This window comes from Xenopus laevis, chromosome 1S, assembly GCF_017654675.1.
Source record: "Xenopus laevis strain J_2021 chromosome 1S, Xenopus_laevis_v10.1, whole genome shotgun sequence".
In the NCBI taxonomy this organism is placed as follows: Eukaryota; Metazoa; Chordata; class Amphibia; order Anura; family Pipidae; genus Xenopus; species Xenopus laevis.
In genome coordinates this window covers 128702474-128726863 of record NC_054372.1, presented here as the reverse complement: position 1 = coordinate 128726863, position 24390 = coordinate 128702474, and the positions used below count along the sequence as shown (strand labels likewise).

At 36.3% G+C, this 24390-nt stretch overlaps 1 protein-coding gene across 1 annotated transcript in view; it reads left to right on the top strand.

Moving 5' to 3' along the window:
- Nucleotides 1-10361, top strand: part of auh.S (AU RNA binding protein/enoyl-CoA hydratase S homeolog) — a 139033-nt gene extending 128672 nt beyond the window's left edge. Inside the window, 4 exon segments of the mRNA NM_001096053.1 lie at nt 1083-1270; nt 5897-5947; nt 6313-6360; nt 9738-10361. Of these exon segments, the coding sequence (NP_001089522.1) occupies nt 1083-1270; nt 5897-5947; nt 6313-6360; nt 9738-9815 (365 nt within the window). The 3' untranslated portion in view covers nt 9816-10361.
- Nucleotides 10362-24390: the final 14029 nt, after the last annotated feature.

The following is a 24390-nucleotide window of genomic DNA, read 5'->3' as shown; positions in this document are numbered from 1 at the left end:
TCAAAAATCTCCTTCCAGCTAGAGGGAAATTTCAACTTGTTCTATTAATGTTTGATACATGTTGAAACAGGTGCTTGCAACAAAATCTTCAAAAGGCTCTAACTTAATTATGAATTCTCTTAGATTCCAGAACTCTTACAGGAGGGTTAAGTATGTGCAGGAAGGAGCACAGAATGCTGTGAAACAAAAACAAGGGAAATGGTCTTGAAATCTTAAGAAAATTATAGCTTATGTTATGCCAAGACCATTCTCTGAAATGCCAAGGAGAATCATTATGATAAATATTCACTTGTGATTATTGGATTAATGAAAAATAGAAATTCAATGATCAGTATTTAAACCTAGTTAAATATTAATTCAGATTAAATCACTAAATAGAATAATACAGTATAATATGCTCATTTGCCATCAAGGCTAACAGAGTCATGCCATAAGCATTTCTTTTTCTGAGGACTGGGGATGAGTCATTTGGAATCCACTCCATATTATGACGGGGATTCCCGAGTGGAAGAACTGGGAATCCTCAGAAATGTCCCCTGAACAGATAACCTCTAATTGGTTTATATGAGCTTCAACCTAGAAAATCTATTGCAGGATATTAGTTTTGCTGGGCAATGTGCTCTTCACCTGGCAATATAATGTGTGATTTTTGTTCATTTTTACTGAATATCAGTGGTAAGGTTGTCCTGCATGCCAGGTATAAGGTAGACCTTCTCCAGTTTTTTTGAGCATTCCTGTGTGATACTGGTTAAAAAAATCATTCAGTTATCTGTCTATACCCTAATTTTATATAAACAGTTTGACAAAATAATTATTCATTATTTATTAGGTTTTACAGGAGTAGTTTTGTATGGCAACAAGACTGTAAGAAATGTTATATATATATATATATATATATATATATATATATATATATATACACAATATTGTGATCATTGCTGGATTTTGTATATATATTTCATTCACCGTCTTTTTTAGGCTCAATATACCATTACTAATTGGAATCACTTTTGCAAATCCAACAGAAATTAAAATTTTAATATTTAATATGTTGTGTTTATATTTATCATCCTCTTTTACAGGGGGAACACAGAGACTCCCACGTGCAGTGGGAGTGGCTTTGGCAAAAGAGCTTATCTTCTCTGCTCGTGTACTAGATGGAAATGAAGCCAAGTCACTTGGATTGGTCAGTCACGTGGTAGAACAGAATGAGGCTGGCGATGCAGCTTTTAAAAGAGCTGTTGCACTAGCACGTGAATTTACACCTCAGGTACAATATATTGCTGTTAAAATAACTGTAATATGAGACATAGTATGAGTCAACTTTTCTAGGAATCCAATAAAATGAAGAAAGATGAGAATTACTGAGTTCTGTGTAGTGATTGCAAACACAATTTAATAAATGTTGCATGCTAGCAATTATATATATATGTGAGTAATTACAATTTTGAAAGATTTAATGTTGGGTATACCCTTGACTCCCTTTCCTCTTCTAAGCAAAATAAAGAATGTTATAGACTAGGAGTAACAGACCATTACCCTGCTGAATTTGGGGCCTTATTTTGTCTTATTGTTAGAGGACACTATAGGTTCAGCTTTCCATATCTATAAAGTAAAACAAAATCCATTGCAGTGGACCCATTAAGTTCTCATAAGTGCAGTAAAGATTGATCTCTTGTCATTGGCTTAATAAATCCTAACTCAAGTTCTTTTCTATGATTGGATGATATTTGGATTTGGAGCCAGGCAATCATATCAGAGCCTTAGATTAATTGAGATCCCTCCCATTCACTTGCTTCCTTGTCTGCACAGGACAAGACCAAAATGTTTTTGATGGTTACTTTAAATGTTTATGTTAAATGCCATTTTATTATTCTTGTTTTGAGGGGAAGAAATTAGGAGAGCAATTATTAAGTTGTAGTTATCCCACCAATAAAACAGGGTTTTACAGTAGACATTTTCTTTGTGTTTTCACTCATACTTATAGTCATCATTTAGCCTACTTTGTCAGTAAATTATTCACTGTAGCAGTATGCAAAAATGATCTGGGCTTCAAATCCCCCAGTTACTCAGTGTGCGAGAATCATGAGGGACCACATAATAGTGAATATTTAAATATATCTCAGTATTATTGCTACTACGTTGGCATTGTGGTGCAGTTTTTGATTCATAGCAAGTGCAGCTTCCTTAAAATGGAATGCATACAGTATAAGCACTCAGCTATATAAATGATTTGACAGAAGCATCAGCATTGACCTTCCTGGGCAAACACTGCTGTGCTGTGCTGTGCACTCTGTATAAAAGCCATTTGCCTTGTTAAATAGATAGCTATTCTAAATCATGAAGTAAGCCTCTTCAATTGGAACAGGCATGGAAACAATCGTAGAGAAATATAGTCTTCTCTTTTCTTCACCATCTCTCAACCTAAATAAAATCCCTTTAGGTGATACTGTGCATTTACCATTTAGTACACAACTACAACTATGCAGTGTTTCCTAAAAATACACTATACCCCCAAAATGAGTACTTAAGCAACAGATGGTTTATATCAAATTAAGTGGCATATGAAAGAATCTTACCAAATTGGTATATATATTTAAGTAAATATTGTCCTATTACATCTCTTGCCTTGAGCCACTATTTCATGATGGTCTGTGTGCTGCCTCGGAGATCACCTGACCAGAAATACTTCAACTCTAACTGTAACAGGAAGAAGTGTTGAAGCAAAAGACAGAACTATGTTTATTGGCTCATGTGGTATAGTATGGTTTGTTTGTGTGCACTGTGAATAGTAGGATCCCTGGGGGCTGGCCCTTATTTTTTTAAAATGACAATTTTCTATTTATTATTACCCAATCGCACCTACTACTAAAAAACTATATCACTATGAAAAAGGTTAGTTACAAGAAGCAGGGTTTTACATATTAGCTGTTTTATGCAATATATTTTTATAGAGTACTGGGGTGTTTTCAGAACAAAGATTTTTAGTGATGCAGTATTAAGTTGTATGAAATTACGGTAAATAAAATGTGAAAAACGGACTGTGCAAAAATTTGTGTACCCTTGTAATTTTGCTAATTTGGCTGCATGTAACTGCTCAATACTGATTACTGGCAACACCAAATTGGTTGGATTAGCTCGTTAAGCCTTGAACTTCATAGGCAGGTGTGTCCAATCATGAGAAAAGGTATTTTTTAAGGTATTGAAGAGTGACAGCATGGGATCCTCAAAGCAACTCTCAAAAGATCTGAAAACAAAGATTATTCAGTATCATCTCAGAGGTTTCAACTGTAAGGAATTTAATCAGGAAATGGAAGGGCACAGTTGCTGTAAAACCCAGGTCTGGCAGGCCAAGGAAAATAGAGGAGCAGCATATGCGGAGGATTGTGAGAAATGTTACAGACAACCCAAAGATCTGCTCCAAAGACCTGCAAGAACATCTTGCTGCAGATGGTGTATCTGTACATAGTTCTACAATTCAGCGCAATGTGAACATCTGTATGGCAGGGTGATGAGAAAGCAGCCCTTTCTGCACTCATGCCACAGTCGGTTGTTGAATTGAAAAGCTCATTTAGACAAGCCTCAGTCATTTTGGAACAGGGTGCTTTGGACTGATGAGACAAAAATGTGGCTATTTGGTCATAACAAGAAGAACTTTGCATGGTGGAAGAAGAAGATTGCATTCCAAGAAAAACACCTACTACCTACTGTCAAAATTTGGAGGAGGTTCCATCATGCTGTGGGACTGTGTGGCTAGTTCAGGGACTGGGGCCCTTGTTAAAGTCGAGGGTCGGATGAATTCGACCAAATATAAACAAATTCTTCAGGATAATGTTCAAGCATCAGTCACAAAGTTATGCAGGGGTTGGATATTCCAACAAGACAATGAACCTAAACACACTTCAAAATCTACAAATGCATTTATGCAGAGGGAGAAGTATAATATTCTGTAATGGCCGTCACAGTCCCCCGACTTAAAGGAAAACTATACCCCCCAAACAATGTAGATCTCTATAAAAAGATATTGCATAAAACAGCTCATATGTAAAATCCTGCTTCATGTAAATAAACCATTTTCATAATAATATACTTTTCTAGTAGTATGTGCCATTGGGTAATCATAAATAGAAAATTGGCATTTTAAAAAATAAGGGCCGCCCCCTAGGATTCACTGTACTCACAAACATACCAACAAACCATACATGTCAGGTCACATGAGCCAATTAACAGTTGTGTCTTTTGCTTCCACACTTCTTCCTGTTACAGTTAGAGTTGAAGTATTTCTGGTCAGGTGATCTCTGAGACAGCACACAGACCATCACGATATGGTGGCTCAAGGCAAGAGATGTAAAAGGGCAATATTTACTTAAATATATATTCCAGTTTGGTAAGATTCTTTAATATGCCACTAAATATGATATGAACTATCTGTTGCTTAAGTGTTCATTTTGGGGGTATAGTTTTCCTTTAAATATTATTGGAAATCTATGGGATGATATGAAGCAGTCTGTCCATACTCGGCAGCCATCAAATTAAACTGAACTGGAGAGACTTTGTATGAACGAATGGTCAAAAATACCTCCATTCAGAATCCAGACACTCAAAGGCTATAGGAGGCTTCTAGAGGCTGTTACGTTTGCAAAAGGAGGCTCAACTAAGTATTGATGTAATATCTCTGTTGGGGTGCCCAAATGTATGCATCTGTCTAATTTTGTTTTGATGCATATTGCATATTTTCTGTTTATTCAATAAACTTTGTCATTGCTGAAATACTACTGTTTCTATAAGGCATGTTACTGTATATATTAAAAGGAAGTTGCTACTTTGAAAGCTCAGCCAATGATAAACAAAACCCCCAAGAATTAAGAGGGGTTCCCAAACTTTTTTTTATATGACTGTAGTTTTGGTTTAAGAACATAAAATAGCAGCAGTCACTATATAATAACTCTTAATAAGCAGCATGTGAATTTTTGTGTCAACATTTCACTTGTTATTTCTAAGTGTGAAGTTAATTTTAGGTAAAAAAAATAAACAATAATTTGGTGTAAATTAATCATATTTATATTGGGCAGCTAATTATAAAGGTATATACACCAGACTTAACACTGTTATTGACAACAAAAAACAATATCAATTGACTTGTTGAAGCCTATTGAAGTAATGGGATCGAAACCGCACAATTATAGTATAACACATAACTTCATTAGTAATATTGCATGACAAACTTGCATATGTTCAATTTCAGTGTAAGTGTATTGTACTTGTTTAGCTTATACGCAAATGTTTACTTGTAGCTTTGTAATCATTCCTCAGTTTTATAATTATGCCAATTGCTGTGTGTGCAAAAAATTAACCAGTGCAGGACTGAGTTTAGTCTTTTTACACCACTTAAAAAATGGCTCCAAAGTGACATTCAGTAATTATGTGACATTTGTATTAGTATCAACAATCGTGAATAATTGGGTCACTCAATGGGTTAAAAAAACAAGTATTCATTAATAGTTTTCAAGGGAATCAAGATGAAACAGATCTAAGAGCCAAGAGAATTATATTACCTTCAATGGAGCAACAGACTTTAATATGTTCATGTACATAAGTATGTCATTTTGCCCCAGGCCTCCAGACCGTCTGCCAAATACATTTATTACAAAAAAAATCAACTTGTTCTTTAAAATAATTGTGTGCATTTGACTAATCATTTGGCAAGGTTGGAATGTGTAAGTCAATAGTTTGTTTGATATAAAAATGTACTATTCAGTTTAGCTGCACTCCAAGTGAATGTATGTTTATATGTATACACGCTTGCTTGGCTATTCTGGCCATCTGCTGGAAGATTTATTAATATGACATATACTATTATTTCCTACTCCATTACATGTTTATTTTTACTTCCTAGGGACCAATTGCACTGCGAATGGCTAAATTAGCAATTAACCAAGGCATAGAAGTAAGTTTTATTGCACTATTTTGATTCCATTCATAGTTATTTTTTTCTGAGTTCTCCCACTTTTAACCATTTCTTTTCTAGTTTCTACTTCTGCACCCACTCACCCTACCCCTTTACCTTTTCTCTTGTCTTCCAAACCACTGCTTCTAATCCTCTTCTATTTTATGTTCTCATTATGCCATCCTAAATTCTTCTATTTTCTTCCCTTTTGCTTTAGTTAGTTTCTTCTTTAATTACTATACCCACCTTCCTTCCATTATTCCTTCCTTCTGTCTTTCCTTTGTAGTTCATTTTCCTGTGTTTATTGTGGGGTTTTAAATGATGAAAATACCATAATATAACTGTGCAATGACTGATTTCTGCAGGTGGACTTGGCAACTGGTTTAGCAATAGAAGAAGCTTGCTATGCTCAGGTAAGCTTGTTTTTTAAATAATGTTTTCTTATATTACTTATATTTTATTAAAAGGGTTGTTCACCTTTGAGATAACTTTTAGTATGATGTAGAGAGTGATATTCTAAGACAATTTGCAATTTGCTTTCATTTTTTATTATTGAAAATCAATTGAAAAGTTTCTTAAAATTGGCCGTTCTATAACATAATATAATAAAAGTTACCCTAAAGTGAACCATCACTTTAAATATTCTTACATGACATGTTGGACATGTTTCTTATGATATTACCATATACAGTGGTGCTTGAAAGTTTTAGAACCCTTTAAAATGTCTAATAGTCCTTTCTCCTAATAATAGAGGAGGAAAACCTAGATAAACAAATGAAACAAAAACTATTATATTTGGTCAGATATTTATTGAAAAAACATAAGTGTGTGTCAAAAGTAAGTGAATCCTAAGGATCATGATATAATTTGAAGGTGAAATCCGAGTCTGGTGTTTTCAGTCAATGGGTGTGAGTGAGACCCTGTTTTAGTTAAAGAACTGAGATCTAGCAATGCCTTGTCACACACATTTGTGGACGTGTATCATGGCTCAAACAAAGGAGGTGTCTGAGGAACTCCGAAAAAGAGTTGTTGATGCCTTGGAGTTGTTGTAACAAGATAAAATTGATATTGATAACGGAATTCATTTTAGCCCAGCAGAAATATATACAAAAGTAAGAAATAATGAATTTCCAGGTTAATTCCACTCTATTCAAGGCTATAAAAACCTTCTCTCACTGATACTTTGGGATATATTTAACAGACTGTATAGCGCAGATTTGATTACTTGCAGAGGCGTGCTTAATTGTTTTGTTTGTTGTTTTGTTTATCTCTTGCATGGAAAGAATTATTGCTTTTTTATAATGTAAAACCTCCTACACAAAAATCAGCAAATGGTGTTTATGCAAGTATTCTAAAATTAGTTTTCCTAAAGTACAGCACAATCATCTGAACATTAAATTCTATTCTCAAACCATATGCATTCCCGTTGTTTACAGATCTCAAATATGTGCATTTTTTCAAGTTAATGGTATTTCAGTTATTCTCCCCTGATTGTCATTTTGTCACTTAAGACTACCAGACATAGTGAGTTATTGACAGTACTGTTTGTGATCACAGTATGGTATTTACAAATGTCTCTGCATTGTTTATTTTAGAACAGGTGTTATAAACCTGAAAGATAGATATATATATGGAAGGAAATGGAAAAAGACATTGGATAATGATGTTTGTTTTTTTGCCCGGTCTTTATTTCACCCTTCATCACATATTTCTTCACATATTCATATTAGATTAATGTATCACGAGTAAACACTGCCCACTCTTCTGTGCACAACTGCTTTAATTCTGAAACATTGCAAGATTTTCGTATATTACTATCTGTCTAGGTCATGCCGCAGCATCTCTACTGGGTTCAAGTTAAGACTGCAACTGGTCATATCAAAAATTGTAATTTTGTTTCTGCTGTATTTAGATATAGATTGGCTTTTGTATTTGTGTAAGTTCTCCAGGTCCTCACCATCGCATTGCCACAGACATATTTGTCTGCTGGTATGAGGCTCTTACTATGGAATAATGTATTTGCTTGGCATAAAGGGTCTTTTTTGTATATAAAGTGTCCACCCTTTGACTCTGTTCATAGGAAATTGTCCCTAAATAGCATGAGTATCATATTTTTAAAGTACATTGGTGCTACTCTTAGATAGCTGTGTTTTTTGCCTTGCTACTCTCCCATAAATCACATTTTTACCCACTCTCTTTCTTATTGGGGCATCATGAACACCGACCTTAACTAAAGCTAGAGAGGTCTTCAGTTCTTTGGAAGGTCTTTTTCCTTCTTGGATGTTTGTGACATCCTTGATGAATTGTCACTAAACCCTTGGTGTAATTTTGCCAGGTTAGCAGTGATTACCATGGTAGGCTTCAATATGTAGCAAGGTTTCCATTTCAACAGGGCTGGTTACAATCAGTCAGCTTAATCTAATTATATGTTACATTTGGTTAATTTGTTTATTAACAAAGGGGTGGTTACATTTATATGTTTGTGTCGCTTAAATAAATGCAAAATCATGTTTTATACATTCTGATTAAAAATCAGAAGTCATTTATTTCACATATATATTAAGGGGATGTCAGAGCAGCAACTAGATGAACAATAGCGCTAAACTGGCTATCTCCATCCTTAGCAATATCGCAAACGATATCCAGAGTGGATCATATACACTCATTGTCTTACCTTTCCACTCTATTATCTGACTCCCTAGAATCCAATAAACAAATATGGGAACCTTGGGAAAAATTTTAAAAAAAACAGTAACCCCTGTAATAATAAGACAAGAAGTATAGATATCCTAACCCAATATTAGTCTCCAAACAGTGAAATTCCAACAGTTGTGAATGTTGGAAACTTCCTAAACTTTTTGCCATATGTAAAGCATTTATTGCACCATCCCATGCACTGTCTGGTCAGAACACATCTATACCACTGAACTCATACATGGAGATCTAGGAAATGTATGTTGAAAACTTTTGATTTCTTATGATTTGTGTTATTTTATTTATTTGTTTTTTTTTCTTTTTCTTTTATTTTTGTTACTGTATGACTTCTGTTAAAAGTACAACCCAATACTGTATTGTAATACTTTAAGAAATTATATATGAAAACATTTAAATAAAGAGAAATAAAAATGTAGTTCATATGGTAACTGCAGACTCTTGTGCTGGGATGCTTTCTTTGTAAAAGCCCAGCAATATTGCACCCCTTAGTGCTCATTATCCCAGCACTTGTGTCAGGAGTAATGCTCTGATGTGCACCTAACATCTGATGGTGCAGGGATTCATTAAAGAGCTCTTTTGCACCCTCACCTGTTGATGCTCCCCAACCTTTGTGCCAGATTCATTAGTTATGGGGTGGGTAGAGGCCAGGATAGGGATTCCATGCAGCCAGTGCTCTATTATTCATATAACACAGGTTCTAACACTCCTCTGTGGAGTCAAGGAACTGGACTTCAGAGAATAAAAGGAGTTTTGGGGAAGGATAGCTTTATTGTCAAATTATGTTTTCCTCCAGACTCTGGGGAAAAAAAGCTATTATTCCATTTAGGGCTTAGTAGCATTAATGACTCAGACTTTTTAAACAGTTTTTTTTTTTACCTTTCATTTAATTCTGCTTCATCCAAAAATCTCCAGACATTATGAGTAAGTCTTTGGCATGTAGTCAGCCTGTTGTCCTGAGATACTATTGCAAAAGTATAACCACCTTAATCAGCATACATATGAATGTGGTTATTTCTCTTGCCATTGTTTTTTGTTGTGTTCTTAACAATCTTCCTTGCTTTCTTTCTGTATTTAGATTATTCCTACAAAGGATAGAATTGAAGGTTTGCTAGCATTTAACGAAAAAAGGCCTCCTCGTTACAAGGGCGAGTAGGGGAATGCTCCAATTCCTTTGCCATGAGATATATATATATAAAATCAACGCAAAACACAAACATGTTTTTGGGACCTTTTACCTACATGCTGCCTCAGTAAGTGGAATTTCACAAACATGGATATAGAAGTAATCAATGAAGATATCTGACCATTTGGAATGTGCCTGTTCATGTATTTGACATATGTATGCATTTAAATCATTCTCATACAGTATCACGGTTCCTGTAGTGACATGCAAGGTCGCGCTTTGACAAGCCTGCTCTTTTCAACTTGAAATGTGACCAACTCACTTACATAAGCTTGGGATGCACATTAGCAGATTTATGTGTGATGTATTTGTTGTCTGTTTATCTTTTTTGCTTAAATGTGTATTTTCAGAATGTGATGCACACTGAAATTCAAAGTGATATTGAAACAAAAAGCCATAGAAAGCAGTTCTACATTTTATTTACAGATTATGTTCGCCCAATGGCCTCAATTACACTAAAATATTTATGTAAATTTATTCAATAACTCCAATAAAAATGGAAAAATAAAATGTTTAGGAATGTGATGTCCGTGTTTATTTGGGAGTAAATGTAAATTCCGGGAAGATGTTAAATCCAGAAAACAAACAAAACACAGCTTGCTCGAATGGAACCGTGAGAAAACCACTTAAATTCAAAGGAAAGTTTAAAATATTTGGACATAAAATTGAGGTTCTACTGTATTCTTAGTGGCTTTTTCTAAAATATTCTTAGTAGATTTTCTCTGACACAGGTCACTCTTTTACCTACCTCCTCCAACACCAGCTGCTACAACCCCTCCATTGCCGAAGTTGGTCTCATCTTCACCTCTCACCACTGATCACTTGCTCACTGCTCCCCCCACAGTTTGTGCCCACCTCCTGCTGCCTACCCCAGCTCAGGCCTTGGGTAACACCCAGAAAACCAAAATCTGATAAAAATAAATCTGATTTGTAACTGGCAACAAGCCTTAATTGCAACCAGTCAATTACAGTGGAGTACCTCCCTTGCTATTTTGTAAAGTATTACAGCTAATAAGATGACTTTGCAGGTATAGGTTCAGTTATCCAGAAGGCCGGTATGCAGAAAGCTCCGAACTACGTCTCCCATAGACTCCATTTTATCCAAATAATTTACATTTTTAAAAATGATTTCCTTTTTCTCTGTAATAATAAAACAGACCTTGTACTTGATCCTAATTAGTTCGTATTGGAAGCAAAACCAGCATATTGGATTTATTTAATGTTTGCAAGATTTTCTAGTAGATTTAATCCAAATTACAGAAAAATCCATTATACGGAAACCCCAAGGTCCTGAGCATTCTGGATATCAGGCCCCATACCTGTGCTAAGATACAAACTAATTTTGTAAATTTTTATACCACAATACATGTTTTTTTTATATCCCTAGAGCAAACCTATTGCTGAAGGCTAATACTATTCCTTGTACAGCAGAAGACAAGAGACTATGAATGCTAAAGTGAGTGGTTTGATATATAAGAACTAGGAAACAGACATTGTATTGGGATGAGTTACCAGCAATGACAGAAGAAGGTTAAATGGGCAGTATATTTACTTTTCAGCACGAGTTAAATAAATAGTTTTTTTTGCTGAAAGATACTTTTTTTTGCCAATTGTTTTATTCACAAAAACGATCTATGTTTTCTGTTATATTATGAGCTAAACAGGGAAGACAAGAAAACTGAAGCCCAACATCTGATCCATCCAAATCCCTGGCCCAGTCTCACATTGCCCAACCTATGGGGCAAATTCACTAAACGACGAAGCACCTAACGCCGATTCACTAACGGACGCTGGTGTAAATTCGCTAGTGTTACTTCGCACCCTTACACCTGGCGAATTTGCGCAACGGACGTAACTACGCAAATTCACTGACGCGCGAATTATTCTGAACGCTACCTTTTACGCCAGACTTCCTTCGCCACCTCAGACCAGGCGAAGTGCAATAGAGTAGATAGGGATTGCTTCAAAAAAAGTTCAAATTTTTTCTAAGTCCCTTTTTTTTTTTTCTAACGCTGGGGTTTTTTCTTTTTTTATGGGTGATAGGCTGAAAAAGATCAAAATTTTTTTTGGGGCTACCCTCCTTCCCCCCCTACATTTCCTAACTCATGGCACCTTAACTATACAGTGGGCACATGTGTAGGGTAAAATAAAAATTTTAATTGCTGTTTTGAAGGTTTCCCAGGCTTGTGTAGTTCTGCTACATACAGTATACCTCTATTGTAACTTCAATTTGGCGCTGTATGCAAATTAAGCATCGCTAGCGTAACTTCGCTTTGCTTGGCGAATTAACGCTAGCGCAACATCGCAACCTTACGCTTCCCCTGAGCGCAACTTCGGATTTTAGTGAATTTGCGTAGCGCAGGCGAAAATACGCCTGGCGAAGTGTGGCGAATCGGACGCTGGCACAACTACGAAGCTTAGTGAATTTGCCCCGTACGTCACCACTCAGTACTTCTGTTATTTAAAAGTTGCAACCCTTAGGAGTAGATTGATCAAAATGTGAGATTAGAGCTCACCACATAAAAATTCACCCACGTTCTATTCGTTCCTTTGGGGTTTTTTGAAGTGTATTTATCAGTGGGTGATAGTTAACGTTTATCATTTGATAAATACATTTGGAAATTAATTTAAAGTGGGTGACTTTTTCTGTGGTGAGCTCTAATCTCACATTTCGATCAATCTGCCCCAAGTATCAGAGCGAGGAGTAAAGACGTTTTAAGTCAGTGTATGTTTGTTATATGCAACCATCTACTGTACGGTGCTTGGGGATATGTTGGAACTTTATAAATATATGTTTGAACTGAATATAAATATACTTGGGAGGGAAAGAGTTGGTACTAAATTAAGCTTTCTATTCAATACACAGCAGAAACATATCGCCATGTTTTATTGTGAAAGCTATTTTTTGCTAGCTAGCTTTGCTTATTAATGGATGACTGAGCAAAAATGTTCCAGGGTTTGTTCAAAGAAGAAATATTTATTTATGACTGTTCTTTTGCTTAATTTGTTGACATAACTTTGGCTGTATTTGTACCGTCAGTGTTGAGTGTGCACTGTGCAGGGTTCCATGTTTGATGTATACAAAATGCTACACAGAGCATGATATGGCAGTATTAGGAGGCTGTTTTCACTAACCAACACTGGCATAATGAAATATTATGTTCATTTTATAATGTTGGCATAGGCATGTCCATTGTTTACAGTTTGCTCCTCCTCTGATTTATTTGATGATACTGCTTGATGAAAGTTGGCATCTCTGCAACATTCCTCATTTATTATGTTGTGCCATTACTGCTGCCGCAGGTCTTCTTCTGTGTTTAGCACCAAGGAAAAGAAAAACTAGCATCTGCAATTAAAGTTCCTGTATTTATGAAATCGTAACACTTCTAAAGTATTTCAAATTAAAAAATAATCAAGGGTTAATGCTAAAATGTTTGCCTTTTCCCCTTTATTGTTTCCTTATAATTAGTGTAGCACCTTTCAGTCCTTTACAGATTTGGAACTGGATTTGTTTCTTATTCTCTGCACGTTTAAAAAAAGTAATGTGATAAAATTTGCATATAAGACACTTCAGAGCACAAAATAGGCATAGGGCCACTATTTCCTGCCTAGGGAGTCGCCGAATCCTAGATTTTGAGATTCGGCAGGTCCGAAGACTAATTTGAAATTTTTGCAAAATGTCCGCCAGCAAGTTAAAACAGGGTAATAAAAATGGAGATGGATAATTGCTGTTTTTTTAACTCTGCATTATTAAGCACCTGCTAAATGTTATGCTGGAATTTTAAACACAAAAATGCATTTCAATTTGCATAGAAAATGAAAACACGGCTTGTTACGTATGCATTTTTTACACGTCAATGATTGGTGACCTGTTGTTTATATGGTTACTGTTTCTTTTACCTAGTTTGATAAATAGGCCCCTTAAAGGAACAGTAACAACGAAAAATTTCAAGTGTTTTAAAGTAATTAAAATATAATGTACTATTTCCCTGCAGTGGTCCATCTGGTGTGCTTGTTTTAAAAACACAACTATAGTTTATATAAACAAGCGGCTGTGTAGCCATGGGGGGGAAGACATTCATACATAGTACAGGTTACACAGCAGATAATAGATGCGTTCTGTAGAATACCATTGCATTCTGTTACAGGCTTATCTGTTATCTGCTAAGTAGCATGTGCCTTTTCTCATTTTTTAGCTTGATTGGATGCCCCCATGGCTATACAATAGCCTATTTACAAATGATATAGTCATTCTAAAGCTAACATGTAACTTTTATCAGTACAGAGCAACAGTAAGTTAGATTTTAATTACTATAAAATGCTTTTATTTTTTGGCTGTTTCTTTAAAGGAAATAGACTCCTCTTTTTTGACATGATCTCATTCAGTTAGGCTTATGTATAAAAAGGTGAATACATATAGATGTATTTTTACAAAGACATACTTGATTCCACAGACTGCAAGGAACCCAAGTGACGATCTGTGTCTCCAAAGATGCCCCAGTAGCTCCCCATCTTCTTTTCTGCTGATTCACGGCACATGCTCTGTGCTGCTGTCACTTACTGAGCTTAGGGACCTACTCACAGTATACAGTACACATAGAATATAAGTGTCACAATATAAGGCTGATTAGTAATCAATATATATAGTTACTACATGGCAGCACAGAAACCAGTGCAACTAGCACCAGAATTTAATAATCAGCCTTGTTGTATCAGCTAATATTGCAGGCCAACCTCATTTTCTGCTTGCTAATTTGTGACAACCCCATCTGTTTCTCCTTATTTTGTCAGGAGTTGTCAAATATTCATTGACAGTTAGATCCACTAACATCTTTTGCCTAGAAGATGTATTAGAGCTCTCTCTGTTAAAGCCAGACATCATGTCTCTCTACATGCAGAATTTGTGCAAAAGGCAGTTATTTTGTTAGATTTTGTTTGCAAAAATATCAAAAGGGACAGTCAGATACAGTTTTCAATTGTAATTTAAATACCACTGGAATTTTTTTTAAAGAACATACAGGTTATCTGCCCCACATGCAGCTTGTGTGCTGTGTTGCTCGGAGTCTTCTCCAGCTCATGGTAGCACCCTGCTTAGAATCTCTCTTTATACATTTATTTAAACAGATGTCTACATATTATAATGTTTTCTATTGGCGACTCTTGTTCACTTTGTTTCTGAGTAAGTTTGATGGCAAATATTGATTGCTGTGTTCTTTTTATGTGCTGACATTTGCAGCAGATATCCTTAGACTTTGTTTAATTGAAGTTTATCCTGAACCAGTGATTTAATTTTCTCTCCATCTGTGACTTGTTGGCATTCACGGACTATTTAAATGATCCCACAGTGAAATATGCTAATCAAATGATGAACACAAATGTATTTCTCTTGGTTTGTGCTTGCCATTTCCTGAAGGCGTTTGTTTTATCTAACTGTGAAGGCATTTAAACTAAAAAAAATATATATATATATATATATATATATATATATATATATATATATATATATATATATATATATATGTACATAAATATGTTTATAAAGAGCCAATGAGAGTAAGCAGTTCCTTGACAGAAGCTAGGATTTAGTTCTGTGTTCCTTCATTTCTTAGATACAGGGAGCTAGAAAGCTATGGAATAGCATGGCTAGGCACAGCTCTATCAAGGGCAAATGAATGTCTTAAAGTCATATCCCTAATCCCTCTGGGAAATATCAGCCATGTATTTACAGGCTTCAGTGCAGTGGTTTAACACCCCTTCCTCTGTAGTTGCTAGAAATCCCCCCCAGCTGCTCTATTACCTACCCTGGCACAAGTAGGTGGGACACAAGAAGGCTGGTGGGAGGGACAGGGGCTGTTGCACATGCCAGACACCTTTTTTTTTTTTTTTAAGACAGGGCCTGGCACATTGTTGTTACCCCACTGGTTCAGTGCCCATCTGACTGAGGCTAGGTCAGTAACAGATCTGGCAACCAATGCTCTTAAAGATGCCCCAGTAGCTCTCCATCTTCTTTTCTGCTGATTCATTGCACATGCTCTGTGCTGCTGTCACTTACTGAGCTTAGGGACCAATTCAAAATATACACATAGAATATAGATTTCACAATATAAGGCTGATTAGTAATTAATAATGATAATTACTACATGACAGCACATAAACCAGTGCAATTAGCATCAGGATTTAATAATCAGCCTTGTAGCATCAGCTTATATTACAGGCCAACCTCATTTTCTGCTTGACCTTAGCTTCTCAACAGCTGCTCAGATCTCACTGAGCATGTGAGTGTCACAGACACTTTCCAAGATGGTGACCACCATGTGACAAATTTGAAGTCCTGGATGATGTGGTTGGGCAGCATGCCGCCCCCCTAAAATCCTGCCGCCCTAGGCCTGGGCCTAGGTGGCCTTTCCACAATTCCGGGCCTGGAAATATTTTCTATCATATATTTAATCACATTCACGTATAAGGGGTCTTATACCTAAAAACTGTTTCTGCAGAATAAAAGAAAATGTAATTTCAACTAATAACTTTAAGGGGTTGTTCATCTTCTAACACTTTTTTTCAGTTCAGTTGGTTTCAGATAGTTCATTAAAATAAATACTTTTTTCAATAACTTTCTATTTCCTGTTTGTGACTGCTTTTATAATATTGAAGTTTACAGTTTTATTTTTAACCTTTTTAAGTCCTTCTAAAGCAGTTCTGGGAGGAGGGGGTCACCGACTCTATAAACTGTTCTAAATTGATACATTAATAACTGATACATTTTTTATCTTTGGCCCTGCTGAGCAGAGTCCCTGAGTTTTATTAAAGGCAACTGTTGATTGAAGGCAACTGATACAATGGCTACTAATATTCCATGCTGCTGAGAAATGTATCCACTAATTGTAACAGTTCAGAATATGCGCCTGAATTACTGAGCTGCCAGACTGAAACACCCAAGACAAGAACATGAAACTTTAAGCTTAAATTTAGAAAAGATATAAAGTGAAAGGCAATTGAAAAAAGTCTCATGATGCTTGTGGATATAAATGAGTGCTATGGTCTCTAGGGGGTCTGTTGCTCAGCTGGCAGTACCTTTATACGATGTGTAGGGTCAGAATCTAAGCTTGCAGGAATATTTTGGCACATAGGATTCTGGAAACGGCTATGGGCTTCTTCTTTATATTGTCCTAATATCATCATGAAAAAAGAGCCTTATATGAAGCTATTTTACACTCTTCTCATTTCATCTTGTTTTCATGGTTTCTCATTCTGGAGTCATTTGAGCTTCAAATGATGCAATTATGAAAATCCTGCTGGGAGAATTCATGTGCCTGTGAATTATGGTTTTATTATTATCATCAGCTCTGGCTATTAAATAAAACACAAAATATAATTGCTCTTATTTTGCAGTGATAATGTGTATTTAATGATGAGCCAACTTGCCTTTGTGTAAATACTGTAAATTTATTTTAATTTCTTCTATTTAACTGCTTTTTTCCCTTTCACATAATTCATTATTCAGCCAGCAAGTGTAGAGAAATTTACATTGTTTCCCAAAAAAAATACAGCTTTATCTTTCCCTTTCCTATTGTCACTTCAGCAGTGTCTGAACCCAGCAGATAGTAAATAATATTTTCTGCTTTGATAATGTCCCCTGTTAGCATGTGTGTTTCGAATGAGAATGTTCATGTTTAAAAACAAAAGTGTTCATGATACTGTTTCACCTGGGGTCGAGAAATTCTAAATTCTTTATAAATGTATTTAAGGTGAGTATTACTGGGTCCATTACAAGTACTCTGTGTATTTAGATATTTGTTTATTAAAGGCAAAATGCACAGTTCGGTGCCATATCTCCGCCCTAAAAGTATTGGTGCTATGCCACTTCTTAAATGACCTTTGTATTTCTTACCTTCAACAAAGATTAGTCAAAATGTCTGTAGGAAATATAAATTTATGTGTTTTTAATTACTGTCCCTTTGCAGACATTTACGCAACATGAAAATTAGAGATTAAACACCTGCTTATTTTTTTTCCGACATGGGAAAAAGATACACAATAAGCCTTTGTGCAAGAGGTAGTTGTATTAAAGTTAAACACAGTGACAGTTTTAAGGATGCCTGCCAATTATTTCCCACAAGTAAGCTTGTTTAGCGTGGAGCAATGCCAATAAATGTAATTTTGGATTAAACTACTGAAAGCTAGACAACAACAGAGTAAGGAAATGCTTCTTTTACTAATCCCCTCAACTGCTATCTAATTTCATGATATTTCTTGCTGGATTTTTTTAAAGCAGCATCATTTTCACATTGGTTATGTAAACTATGCCTCCAGGATTTCTGGAACAAGCCTTTGTTTTTCCAACATTTTTGCAGAACTAGATCTGTTCTAACAAGTTAGTAATTGAAACAGTAACAAATCGTGATCTGATATGAAATTCCACTTAGCAGTACATATTCTTTTCACAGCATTCTTACTTTAGAAACAGAATTAAGAGAGAAATTTGACTGAGTGGCTTATTTGCTGATGCACAGTTAAGTCATCTGCTCATTGTTCATGATCAATCTCATAGCTGTCTGGTAACTAGGATTGTGTTACTACATACAATAAGAAGGCTTTTGAACTAAATTACAATATAGTACTTTTAAGGCTGAGTTTTGTCCAACTAATATCTAGATCTGCTTTTATAACTACTGAAAGCTACCAAGCAGTCCTTAAAGGAGAACTAAAACTTAGGGCAGAAGTGTTGTATATTATGTTTTGGGCTTCTGTTCCAGACCAAGTCCACCCCAGCTCTTTAGCAGTAAAGATCTGTGCCTCCAAATATGCCCCAGTAGCCCCCAAGCTTCTTTTCTGCTTATTTACTGCACATGCTCTGTGCTGCTGTCACTTACTGAGCTTAGGGACCCACTCACAATATACATTATTAATATATTGTAACCCTGTCTAGGCTAGGTTAGACCTTGTCCAGCTAGGAAACAGGCAGAGCATTGGTTACATATGACCCCCTCTCTACAGGATGGGCCTTTGCTACATGAAAAGATAAAGGAATGGTGTTGTGTTACTACACCTCACTTGTGCTGTGTGATTAAATAAAAGAATGGTTTATGAACACAACCTATAGCAACAGGCTTTATTTTCTTAAAACGCAAATCAGGGTTTGGATACTCGCAATCCTTTGAGGTTTATCATATACATGTCAGGTAACATCACAGCATTTCAAAGCCAGCACTTTGTGACATCCCTGCAGAGATAACGTACTACATTAGATAGATGCACCTTCAGGATCTCTGTATCGTGACCTGGATCCCCACACAGGGAAATCAGGTAAATCACTAAACCTAAATCCCTATAAGGCTGTGGTTCCTACACTTCAGACCAGTCTTGCCTGAGGGGAGAGCTACCCCCTTGCTATCCCTCCTAGTTGAAGTAAGGCTGCTCATTAGTTTTTTTCTGCCTCACTTTCCTAGCAAAGTGCTGTTACAGAGAACTATCCTGTCCTGACTACACCTCATTCACGGGGTCCCCGTATCCCAGACTTCACCAAGGTCCTCCCCACCCTTGGGGCCTTCACTTTGATGTGGCCGAAGCTCCAGGCTCCCAGTGCATTCACTCCCTCCTGGAGTGGCAAGGGAAAGAGGAAGACCCACCCTCTACCCAGCACTATACTGAAGTGTGACAGAAACTTGTCATCAGCCTCTGGGCAAATGATACACTGTACACATTATGCTAATAAGCAAAAGTAGAAACATGGGATTTTGCCCAGCAACCAGAGAACAAGGAGATGTAGGCATTTAAAGCCATAGGGGAGCGATAACCCTATGGATCCCTACATTATATATAATATAAATATCATAATACAAGGCTGAGGCTGACTAGTAAATAATTATTGGTACATGGTAGCTCAGAAACCAGCTTAATTAACATCATAATGTAATTTTCAGCCCTGTAGCATCAGCTTATATCACAGGCCAACCTCATTTTCTGCCTGATGATTTGCTGTGACCCCTAAACTTAACTTCTCAACAGGTGCTAAGAGCCCCCTGAGCATGTGTGTGGCACACGCCTAACAAAATCCAAAATGGGAAACAACTGTGACAACTTTGAAGGCCTGGGGCATTAATACTACCGAGATGCTGAACCTTTAGGCTGGCTGAATAAGTTTAATATATAAAATATGTTACTTTTAGCCATATTCATTTTTAAGGTTTAGTTCTTTAAAAGCAATGACAAGTCTTTCAGGGGAATGTAATAAAAGTCACAAAGAGCAAAACAATTCGCACCAATAAGACTAAAAATCCACATCTCGCAATGTAATATTGTTCCTTAAACTGTTATTGCATTGCGAATTTTAATTGCGCACTCATAAGAATGGCTTGAAGGTATTGTAATCTTTTGGAGCAAACATAACGACTTTTTCAGTAAGAAGTTTTATTACATTGACTGCGCATCGGCAAAAAACTATAAAATTCGCAAATGGTCTTTCACTGTCGGAAGTGGTCGCTAAACAGTTTCCGGGCTCGCAAAAGCTATATTAAATTCGCACAAAGCAAAATTTGTTCGCGCAAAGGCATAACTTTTCGCATTGCGAATAGTTTTTCCGTTAGCGATTTTTATTACATTCCCCCATCTATAGACAGCAGTAGCTAAATCTTTTTAGGTAATGTGGAGCAATGTGGTATGTCTAGAATTTTTTTGGTTACCAAGAGGAACAAGGCCTTTGGGAAGGTGGAAAATAAGGCCTTGGGTTATTAAGTCTGATTTTATCTCAGCATTTTCTGCTACAAACTCTGTGGTTTTTTACGCTTATTTGTTGTTAAATTTTCCCAAAAATTTGCTTTGCGGGAAAAAATCAGATTTCTACAATTTTTTTTGGATTTTTCACCAAAAACTCAGATTTCTTATGCTTTTTGCCTGAAAACTCCGAAAGCTTCGGGTATTGCACAAAACCCAGCGCACATCAAAAAATCCTTGGGACTTCTCCCAATGAATTATATGCAACCTCGACAGATCCGAAATGCCGGATTTTCTGATTCAGACTTTTCAATCCTCTGGGTTTAATAAATTCTGAAAAATGTATTATTTTTTAAAAGTCCGATTATATAAAAAAAAATCAAACTTTTTCGGGAGTTTAGTAAGTAACCCCCTAAGAGTAAGGTTTCTATAACGTGGCTAATAACATGGGAGGGTAAGTGTATGTGGGCTTGACAGAACAGGATTTGTGAATAGAACATGGTTGAGAAAAATTCCTTTAGAGCTTAAAGAAGAAAAGGGCAATAATAAGCATACGTATAAAATAGTAAGGATAGCAGGCTTTACAGATTTGCACAGTGCTGCAAGATGATTTGTTAATTTCAGTCTTGTGCCTTGTCTCTGCCTTCTCTAATAGCAAATTATAAGCACTAGTGCCTTCTTCATCCTAACTTTGAATATATAGACAGCTGATTGCACAACTTTGATGGAGTAATGAATCAATTATCAAAGCATGCGAACTCTGAAGGAAAGGACAAGGTGCTTACAGCACCAGAAGTAGAAGTTCAGGGTAGTAAAATTAACTCTCGCCTAGGTGGAACTGTTGCAAGCTCAAATGAACAAACATTAAGCAGGTTTAGAATAGACGGCAGTTTAGTTCAATATATAGAACAATACAGCAGAGGAATTCACAGATGAGCACAGTTGTAACTAGGAGTCAGAACTGAAATTAGTTCCTCAAAACCTGGTTACGTGGAAATTCCTAGCACCTAGGACATACTGTATAAGCACTGGTGCCTTTACATTGCCACCACTCATCCCACTTTGTTATTGTACTGGCACCATCTGATTGAACTATAACTGACAACATCATCCAAAACAATGATCCGATACTTATATGGCACTGTAGACAAGCCATCAGTCATATTAGAAAGGTATCCAGCCAGTCTTGGCATGAAAAATTCTGAGAAACAGATAAGCACTTAGACTGTGAAATACAAGATGCATTCACCACTAATCTACAGCTGTTAAAGAAGTGATACGAGGAGACATTCAGACAGTTAGCAGTGATACTTACTTCATAATCAGCAGCAATATTGCTACAGGGAAAGTACTGCAAACACAAAATCATAGCAAGAACTGGAAAATTACAATTAGAAGATGGTTAGCAGCACAGAATCAATTAGTTGAGGTCAGTTCAAAATAGGAGCATAGAATGTAGAGTTATGTAAAGTCCAGATTGGAGTATATAGGTACAGCAGTGAAAATAAGTATTGGTTTTCTAAGTAAATACATTTCTAATCGGGCAATTGACGTAATTTACACCAGATGTCGGTAACAACCCAAGTAATCCACATGTTAAAACAACTCAAAACAAATAAGTCCATAAATAAAAGTTATATGCAATTAACTGGAATAACACAGGGAATAAGTATTGAACAAATGAAGAAAAGTAGGTGCAAAAGAGGCATGGAAAGCCAAGAAACCCGCTTAAATCTGTCCGTATTTAGAAAGCAAAAAAGAGCCAGTGTTCTAATCTCCAAGTACTCCAATATGGTATATGATTCAACATTTGTATGTTTACACGATTATCTGTTTCTCCTTGTATTTTAATTTGCTAAAATGAACACATGACAAAAGTTTAGGTTGCTGCATTGAAAGGGGAAGTAAAAAACTGCAATCATGTACTGAGTGTCATAAAATACGGATATCACTGTGAATTACATTAAAATGGGGTTTTTGGTCATGAAAAACCCACAAGTATAAAATGAAACTCTGGTGTTGCCATCACTTTCCTATGAACAACAAGCCATATAGTATTTGTAGCTGTGGTAATTAACTGAGGACACTGGGAGAGTCATTAAGTCTACTGTATATAATTTGCCTTTGCTAATAAAAAGATAAACTGGGGGGGGGGGTAACACATATATATATATTTTTTTTTTCTTCAAAAAATGGGCGTTGGTTTGGGCAATCACTTTCTCTTAAAAGCTGCGAGTTAGTAGCGGGGGAGGATTCAGCCCTTATATAGAAACCAAGGTTCAGCAGACTTTCACTAATGCTATTATGCAGAGAGACAGAGGATCCTCAACAATGTGACTGGTAGGTAAACAAGTTAGGGACCGCCATATGGGGTTTACCTTGACGTGGTATGGTGGCTTTTCAATTTTATGATCATAACTTTGTAACAAAAAACCCCTGTCTTAGTTAACACATGCATTTGCATATTTACTGAACTACCTAGACAGGGGCCCAGGGAATGTGCACTGACCAATTTGGACATGTCAGTAGCACTTCCCTTATATTTATATACATTTTTACTTAGCAATGTGGCGTGCTCCCACAACCCCCCTTGAAGTAAAAAACTGCAATCATGTACTGAGTGTCATAAAATACGGATATCACTGTGAATTACATTAAAATGGGGTTTTTGGTCATGAAAAACCCACAAGTATAAAATGAAACTCTGGTGTTGCCATCACTTTCCTATGAACAACAAGCCATATAGTATTTGTAGCTGTGGTAATTAACTGAGGACACTGGGAGAGTCATTAAGTCTACTGTATATAATTTGCCTTTGCTAATAAAAAGATAAACTGGGGGGGGGGGTAATGCAAAAAAATGCAAACCGCCATTTCCTATTAATGTTGCCCGTTGTGTTATGCATTATTTAAAGGAAATTTTCGTGTAGGCGCCGAACGCAGGAAAAATGCAGCATGTTGCGTCTCAACCTGCGTTCGGCCTGAGTATAGCCCCATTTGAAAAAATGTAATGCGTCTATTTCTGCGCTCCCCTGCGGCTGAACGCAGAAAAACGAAACGCTGGGGAGCTCAGCTACAACCGCTTGTGAGTAAGAGCCCTAACTCTAGAGTTATAGAGCTGGAAAGCAGGAATTTGTGTTCTGGCTATTATGTTACACATCCAGTCACTCCAGACTTTATACATTACATTTATGGCTAACTAACTATATTAGAAACATTTTTTATTTTGCACTGCCTGTATATTTACCCAGTTTTTATTTGTACACTGAACTGTTCCTTTAAGATAAATACTTGAAAATGAAAACTGTTTTCCTCTCAGCTGCATAATCATCGGTTCTTGTTTAGAAAAGTTTCACTTTTCTTATAACTGTGTAAAGATCAAACCCATCGCACCTCTAAAGGTGTTCCGGAGAAACAAGCTTGATTTTTTTTTTCATTTTTATTTTAGTACCAAAAACTTATACACAGGGATTTTGCAATGTGCCTGTAGAAACTAATGATCAACTTGAGAATATTGCTTCTGTAATTAAACAAGAATAAACATGGCTATTTAAGAAACACACTAAAAACCCATAACTGCATTTTGCTACTATAAGCACTTTATCATTTCTCCTTAGGGGGCCTGGTATTCAGGTGTTCATTACCAGACTGCCTGACTCTGATTTACCCTGCTGTTCGGTCCTAGTATAGTAATCAACCTTCTCAGTCATCCTTCGGTAAACGGAGCCAGTTTAATGATCTTATTGTTAATGAGGGAAACAAGACAAACTTAGCCAATTCATTGCTCATAATGAACAAAGTTTATTCGGTACTCAGGGAGCTGGCTACAGCCAACG